The sequence below is a fragment of the Myotis lucifugus genome, unplaced genomic scaffold (genome assembly GCF_000147115.1).
Source record: "Myotis lucifugus unplaced genomic scaffold, Myoluc2.0 scaffold_63, whole genome shotgun sequence".
NCBI classification, from domain to species: domain Eukaryota; kingdom Metazoa; phylum Chordata; class Mammalia; order Chiroptera; family Vespertilionidae; genus Myotis; species Myotis lucifugus.
The window spans coordinates 2,371,870-2,380,716 of NW_005871111.1; the positions used below are offsets into that span (position 1 = coordinate 2,371,870).

Consider the following 8,847-nt stretch of genomic DNA (forward strand, 5'->3'; position numbering starts at 1 on the left):
CGTTTTTTCCCTCCCTACATTTGAAGAAACATGGACAATGGGAACTTGATGACAACTGTGGTCTTAATAGGACTACCCTTACGGTGGACAGTATCTCTTAATTCTTATTCAGGTAACACATTTTTACTGTTTAAAAAATTGATAAATATTCCTTTGAAGAGTTTTCGTTTGTTTATTTGATTTTTGGTGATAGTTTATAGTTTCCTGAATGGGATAGAGAAGAATTTCAGGTTTTATTGGTGTGGTCAAGAAAATACATTTAATCATGTAATTCTAATAAAAAGAATTTGTATAAGAGCTAAATAGAGGCAAGGACTTTGTGACCTGAGAAAACAAAAATGTATTCTAACTGGGAAGATGACAAAATGAGAAACTTTGATGTACTAGACTTTGAAGAGAGAAATGAACTATTACTTCAAGGGGGCTTTTATCAATGGAGGTTTTTATTGTTTGTTCATTTGTTTTAGGGTAGAGAAGGCATGCTATTAGATTGAAAGGAAGAGATCAGTGGAGAAGAAGATTGGGAGTGATGTGAGAGAAAGGGAGGGAGAATTGATGGAGTGTGGACCAGGAGATTGAGATGGGATTAAATTTAACCCTGTGAGTATTTATTTAGCACTTCTCATGTTCCAGGCACTTAGCTAAGTTCTAGAAATACAGGATGAATATTCAATACTCACAGGGCCCACATTTTTGTAGATAAGTCGTCACAACACAACATGATAATTATAATGTAGAAGTCTGTGTGAGGTACAAAGGTAACAGAGGTAATGTTCAGGATGCATTAGAGAAGACTTCTTGGAGATGATGATTGAGTTCAGATTTGAAGGATGAGTTGGATTTGGGTACATTTTAGTCATGTAAATAAAGGTGAATTTGAGAGGTGGAATTTGTGTGGGGGCACAAGAACGCATAAATCCATCTTCAGCTGGTCACAGAGTTAGGCTCCAAACTTCATACTCCAGTGCAGCTTTCTAGTGAACTAGTCTGGGCCAGTTGCAGGACTCCTTTTTTCTTGGCTAGAACCAAAATAGGCAGGTCCTTTTTGTCCTGTTTCTCTCTAAGCCCACACCTAACCTTAGATGTAGAGCAAAGCAAGTGCAAGGGAAGAACTAGAAAATATTTATGCCAATTCCCAGAGCAAATTTGATCTAGGTCATCCATTCTAAGCCTTTCTGATATTGAGGCAATTTCCAGATGGGAGGATTCCAGTGACTTCACATCTTTCACATTTGGTAGCATTAAATTTTTGAATTTCTGCTAGGCTGCAGTGTATTAAATGATATTTATTGTAGTTTCAATTTGAATTTCCTTCATTGCTAAATTTATTTAATTTGAATTAATTCATTTCTGAAAGATTGAGTATATTTTTGTGTTTATTAGCCTTTTGTGTTTTCTTTTCTGTGATATTTGCTTATGTCATCTGTACATTTCTATTAGATTTTATTCTTGTATATATTCTATATTTTTGTTGTTTTTTTCCTTATGTGTTTTTATATTCTGGAAGCTAACTTTTGTACAAGTTGCAAATATCTTCTAGTTTATGGCTTATGTTTTCACACTTTAAGATGTCTTTTGATGAACAGAAGTTTTTTATTTTTTTAAGTTTTCAATGAAATTTCTATTTATTTACTTTTAAATGTTCCAATTACAGTTGACATTCAATATTGTATTAGTTTCAGGTGGACAGCATAGTGGTTAGACATTTATATAACTTACAAAGTGATTTTCCTGATAAGTGTAGTACCCACCTGACATACATAGTTGTTACAATATTATTGACTATATTACCTTTGCTGTACAGGAGTTTTTGATTTAAGGTAATGAAATTTATCAGTCTTTTTCCTTCATGATTTGTGCTTTTTTTTAAAAAAATATTTTTTTATTGATTTCAGAGAGGATGGGAGAATTAGAGAGAGACTGAGCGATCTGTGCTTTGCTTTTTTTGTATCTTTAAGAAATCCTTCCCTACTCCTAGGAAGATCACAAAGATATTTTCCTAAAATTTTCTTCTAAAAGTTTTAAGATTTGCCTGGCCAGTGTGGCTCAGTGGTTGAGCGTCGACCTATGTACCAGGAGGTCACGGTTCCATTCCAGGTCACGTCACATGCCCGGGTTGCGAGCTGGATCCCCAGTGTGGGGCATGCAGGAGGCAGCCAACCAATGATTCTCTCTCATCATTGATGTTTCTCTCAAGCCTCTCCCTTCCTCTCTGAAATCAATAAAAATATATTAAAAAACAAACAAAAAGTTTTAAGATTTATCTTTCTTATTTATCTCCTTAGAATTGAATTTTGTGTATAATGTTTAAAAATTTTTTTCATAATGTATAATCAGTTGTTCCAACTCATGCATTGACTAGCCTATCCTTTCCCACTAATCTGCATTACTAGTTCTGTATTATTTTTCATCTATGCGTGGGGTCTGTTTCTCCATTTTGGTCCATTGGTTGTTTCAATACTGCGGTATCTTCTTATTGTAATTTTACATTAAGTCTTGATATGTTGTGAGGCCTGTCCTCCCTCCTGGTAGTTCTGTTTTAGGAGGGTCTTAAATGTTCTTAAATTGCTCTTTATTATAATAGGCAGATTTCCTAAAAATGCCCCCCTTCTCCCAAGATATCCTGCCCTTATCCCCAGAACCTGTGGACGTGATGAGTTCTCACATGGGAGTGATTATGTTTTTTACATGACATAGTAGCCTTTATGATAGGGAGACTGCATTGGATTATCTAGCCATGCACAGTGTAATCACACGAGCCCTTAAAAGCCGAGAACTTTCTCCAGCTAATGGCAGAAAGGAACTCTAGAGAGACTGAAAGCATAAGGACTAGACGCTTGCTGGTTTGATAGTCGAGCGGGTCACGTGAAAAGGAATACGAGGGCCTCTAAGTTGCAGAGAGGAGCCCCCAGCTGGCAGCCAGGAAGGGAACTTCATACCCGTAACTGAAAGGAATTGAATGATGCTGAGAGCCCGAATGAGCTTGGAAGTGGATTCTTTCCCCGCCCTTCAGATAAGAGTCCAGGCTGGTTGATGCATTATTTTGGTCTTGTGAGACCCTGAGCAGAGAACTGAGTTAAGTCCACACAGACATCTGACCTACAGAACTGTGAAGTTATAAAAGAATATTGTTTTATAAGCTGCTGTTTGTATTAATGGTTATACAGCAATAGAAAGCTAATATACACATATATATCTTTTTAAAAATCAGATTGTCAAATCCAGTGAAAAACCCTGTTGGGATTTTGACTGGAATTACATTCTTTAATACTTTCGTTTAATGTAGGGGGTACTTGGCAATCATTAGCATGGTGGGGCTTCTAATTCATTAAGATGGTATGTTTCTTTATTTATTTAAGTCTTCTTTAATGCTTTTCAATAATAAAATTTTATAATTTTTTTTTTGTAAGAGTCTTATACATCCTGGCCCTGGCCGGATAGCTCAATTTGTTAGAGCCTCGTCCCTGCATGGCAAGGTTATAGGTTCAATCTCCGGTCAGGGCACATATAAGAAGCAACCAGTGAATGCATAAATAAGTGAAACAAAAAATCATGTCTTTCTGTCTTTCTCCCTCACCCTTCTCCTCTCTCTCTAAAAATCAAATAAATAAACAGATAAATAAATGTCTTGCACACCCTTTCTTAGATGTGTTCCTAGGTATCATATATATTTTTTCCCTCACTATTGCAGATACTATCTTTTTAAAAGTTGCTTTTCTAAATGCTTGTTGATGGAGTATAAAATGTGGTTGACTTCTTATGTTTGGCAGATTTCTAAACTCTTATTATTCTAATAATTTATCTGAAGGATCTTTCTATGTAAAAAAACTCAAATGATCTGGAACTAATGACAGTTTTATTTCTTACTTTCTACTACTTAATATTTTTAATATCTTATTTTTTTATTGCTAAGACCTTATTACAGTATTGAATAGAGTAGTGATTCAGGCATCTTTATCTTGTTCCTAATTTTAATGGGTGCTTTCCATTCATGATTGAGTATGTTTTTGTTCTGTCTAGCATTGAACCAACCTTGCATTCCTAGAATAACCCTATTTGCACATTAGCACCTGTATTCTCTATCTGAAAGAAATCTGAAGATTTTTGCTTTTGCTAAAAAAGGTGTTTACCATACTAATGTAGGTCTTTTATAAAAGGAAAGTGGGGTAACATGAACTTATGGAAAGTGGGGGATAGATACGCTTCGCTTTAAACCATTTCAGCTTATGAAAGTTTTCATAGGAATGCTCTACCTTTGGATAGTGGGGGAAATTAATATAACCTTATTTTTTTTAAAAGGTATATTGCTGGATTTTAGCATCTATGCTCTTAAATTGTCCCACAAGAAAGTCAATAGAACAAGATTACTTTTGGATTACTATATAAGAAAAGTAGTGTTCTTACACATTAGAATATTTGTAGGTGGTGATTCTCCCCTTTATTATAAAGAATACTAGAGGCCCGGTGCATGAATTCGTGCACGGGTGGGGTCCCTCTGGGTGCCCTGCAGGGATTGGGCTGAAAGCCGCAGTCCAACGCCGCCTGCAGCTCCTACCTGCCATTCCTGCTCATCCCGTCCCACTGTGCCTGCCGTAGGCTCGCGCCCAATCAGTCCCTTTAGCATTCACATGTGAATAACTTCTGTATCATGGGAGGCTGGGAGAATTAATGAATAAGTATGACATCTGTGATGGTACTAAGATTTTTTCCCCCTTTATTAAATACATTACTTTTGGGGGGGTTATAATTTGTTTTTAACATGCTTATTTTAGTTTGCTTATTGTTTATCTTGTTTTCAGACTGTAATTAGGAAACATGGGAATGGGGAAGCTTAGTATTAGTTTATACTTCTTTTTTGGAAATGTACGTATTGGGTAGGGAAACTCTTATGTACATTGTAATTTAAGTTTTTAAAAAAAATGTATACCCCTTACATATTTACAATATACCCTTTACATAAGTGCTGCTTATATAATTACTTTTTATAAACCCAAACATATTGAATAAATATTGCTTGTTGTGTTTATTTATTTTTGCTTGTTGATTTTGAACAAGTCTTGGAGAGGAGACAAATTCTGATTTTAGTATTGTTTGTAGAGTTTTACAGTTCCTCTATACTTTGATCTAAAATGTTACCAATGTCTTTAGAACAAATAGCAGCACTTGAACCAATTTTAATAATCTTTTTCCCAAAGCTCCATTGGCTGTTTAGAAAGAGAAAGTTATAAAGAATCATTTTGTTTGCAAAATATTAATTATTGTTGAAGTATGGCTGTGCTCTGTTTAGTTGGTTAGTTTTTCTCAGCTTATCTCTTACTATTTGTAATGTTTCTTTTTACTCACCTGGAACATATAAAAGGGGATTTTATTCTGGAAAATTTTAGCCAAATTTTCTTCTCTTGGAATGTTTAAAATTTCAATGTAAAGGCAAGTAGTATGTATTGTTTTTAAAGAAACTACTTGTGTGTTTTGTTTTAATTCTAAAATTATTTTGAATGATTCAGCAGTTTATAAAATGAATATTTAAGTGGTGCTTAAGCCCATTTTCCTAAGAATGAGACAAAATTGAAGCTTTGTAATATACATTAGTGTGTTTTCTTTATGTAATTCTGAATCTCATGTAAATGAATTTGTGGAACTAATCACAATGGAAGGAATCCTTTTTGACCTTCCCAGGTGGAGCTCCCATAGGTACAGTTGGGTTGTCCTCCTGGGTTGCTTTAAGGGCACTTTAGCAGTTTTAAAAACTTAAGTACTAATTTCATAGCTAGTGTCAGCTGAATTTATTGAAGTAGGTCAGACTCTGGATAGAAACTTGTTTCTCAACCCTAAAGAGAGTCATTATCCATTCTTCTATTTATTAGAGAATGGTAATAAATTCTTCCACATTGACCACAGTCTAGACTAGAGCAATTTCAGAAAATCTAGAAAGCCGGATTTTTTTCAGGTATAAGAAATTCCTTTAGATTCTCTCTGACTTTTACTATCCCGGTGGACCACAAATAAGCAAATAAAAACAAAACAAACAAAAAAATCAACTCTTTTCCCCTATAGACGATGGCTGTGTTTCTGAAAAACAGGAGAACACACTCACTTCTATAAAATACACCAGAAAAATTTAATTCAATGGGGAATTATTTTACCGTTTAAAAAAGTGTATGTTATTCTCCCCCTCAGTTGATTGAGGCAGTTTTTAATGAAAGTATGTACTATCTGCCAACCAGTATATTTCCTTTGAACTCTAGAAAATCATACAAGTTAAAATTCTTATTTGGGTAGCAATTAGGAAATAGTATAGTCATATGATACTGAAAATGTAAGTATTGAGAAGGCAATAATTAATGATCAACATGTTTTTAATTTATAAGGGAAGAGTTCATGGAGAATTTGGAACTTAAGATGATTTTTGAAGGTTGGATGTAAGTTGATGTATGAGTAGGGGGTAGGCAGCACGAACAGAGGCTTAGAATTTCAGTGTCAGACAGTAACTTAAAGATGTTTTGGGGCAAGAACCAATATATGGGCAAAGTAGCCGAGGCATGATTAATTGGTCTGCCATCACAAATTGCTTAATGTTGCACATCGAGTAAGTGGAAAATCAGGAACTGAAATCTTTTTTTTAATAAATATATTTTTATTGATTTCAGAGAGGAAAGGAGAGGGAGAGAGATATAGAAACATCAATGATGAGAGAGAATCATTGATCGGCTGCCTTCTGCACGCCCCCTACTGGGGATCGAGCCCGCAACCCAGGCATGTGCCCTTGACCAGAATCGAACCTGGGACCCTTCAATCCGAAGGCCAATGCTCTATCCACTGAGGCAAACCAACTAGGGCAGGAACTGAAATCTTATTTTTTTAAAATTAATCCTCACCGGAGGATATTTTTCCGTTGATTTTTAGAGAGAGTGGAAGGGAGGGAGAGAGAGAGAAACATTGATGTGATGGGTTGCCTTCCACTTGGGTCCTATCTGCAACTGAGGTTATGTGCCCTTGATTGGAATCGAACCTAGGACCTTTTAGTCTGCAGGCCAACGCTCTATCCACTGAGCCAAACCAGCTAGGGCAGAAACTCAGATCTTTTGAGAATACAAAAATGGACAAGATACAGTACTTTCTGAGAGACAGAGGCGCTAGCGCGCGTGCACGGGCGTATGTGTGTGTACGTACATGTGTCTATGTACTGCGGGTCCTTGTGACAGTCACTCAAAGCATATGCTTTGGAGATGTTAATCTACCTTTCCCATGATTATCTCATAGTGGAATCTCTCCTTGGGTAGAGATACTAGCATTTAAAGAGTATTGGTATAATATAGCCATTAGATGCAGAAAATTCTACTTAATGTAGTGTTTCAAAGCTGGACAAAATCTGGGTTGGATTTCAGAGAACAATAATATATCATTCTCCAACAAGGCACACCTTCCCTAGGGATTAATGACTATATTTGATTTTCACTTGCTGATTTCAAAAACCTATGACTAGACTATATCTCTTTGGGCCTTGTCACAATTTTATGGTCAACTGCTAGTTAAATTGTGGGTGTTTACTATTTACTAAGTGGAACTATATGTCATTTTATTTTTATTTTTATTTTTTTTATTGATTTCAGAGAGGAAGGGAGAGGGAGAGAGAGATAGAAACATCAATGATGAGAGAGAATTATTGATTAGCTGCCTCCTGCACGCCCCACACTGGGGATCGAGCCTGCAACCTGGGCATATCCAACCATGACCTCCTGGTTCATAGGTCGATGCTAAACCACTGAGCCATGCTGGCTGGGCTCTTTATGTCATTTTAAATGATTTAAGGTTAATAACCTACTTAGCAGAGTAGGAGCTAAGAGCCTGGATTATGGAGCCAGTCTTCCTGAGTTCAGATCCAGACTCTGCTACTGAATACCTGGGTGACCATTGCTGCTGTTTCATCACCGCTGTTTTTCCAGCTATAAAGTGTGGGTGATAACAATACTTAGTTCACTGTTGTATTGGCATGTAGTAGGTACTATCAATTGTTAGTTATTAAAGATCCACTATCACTCTATTTGCAATTTTGAAATTAAAAACAAGCTATAAAGCACCAGTTTCTATGTAACTCATTTGACAGCAAAGCTTTGACCTAACTAATGTCTTTGTAATCTGTGTCTCTTCTTGGTTCTATACTTACCCTTAAGTTATTTATATTTAGTTTATAAAAACCCTCTTTCAAATACATATATTTATTATTATTATTATTTAATGATACTTATTGGACAGTATGTGATAGTCTCATGAAATAAAAATAAACTTGGATATATTATAATTAGTATTATGAGCTAATTAATAACTAATTAACATTAATGGCTAATGTTAACAATATTTATTGAATGTTTACTGTGTGCCAGGTACTATCCGGTGCATTTTCTATCTGTTGTCTTCTTTATTCCAGTGGCCCTCTAGGTAGGTAGTGTTGATCCTGTATGCTGAGGTTAGGGAGGTTAAGGAATTTGCCTGCGGTCACACAGTCACTCAGTGTGCTAGCAGTGCTAGGATTCAGACCTCATCTGGCTGACTCTTTTGGTAACTTGTGTTCTTTTCCTCCACCTACACTGCCTCTATAATTTAGAAATTTTTCATAAGGAAATAAAAATCTCTGATGTACTAAAGTATATTGTTGTTTTGCTCTTTTTACTTTTCATCTTAGGTGCTGGAAAACCCCCTATGTTTGGTGATTATGAAGCTCAGAGACACTGGCAGGAAATCACTTTTAATTTACCAATCAAACAATGGTATGGGCAATTTTAACTTGATTATATTATTTAAAGATATTTAAATTAGATTCTTTGAAGATATTTAAAAGGAAAATCATGC

At 35.6% G+C, this 8,847-nt stretch overlaps 1 protein-coding gene across 1 annotated transcript in view; it reads left to right on the forward strand.

Annotated features, from left to right (window-relative positions):
- The first annotated feature begins 2 nt into the window (after positions 1–2).
- The window catches only part of ALG6 (ALG6, alpha-1,3-glucosyltransferase), a 38,354-nt gene continuing 29,509 nt past the window's right edge, over positions 3–8,847 (forward strand). The window contains exons 1-2 of the mRNA XM_006089770.3: positions 3–112; positions 8,681–8,765. Coding sequence (XP_006089832.1) covers positions 31–112; positions 8,681–8,765 — 167 coding nt within the window. The 5' untranslated portion in view covers positions 3–30. The remainder of the gene's footprint in view (positions 113–8,680; positions 8,766–8,847) is intronic.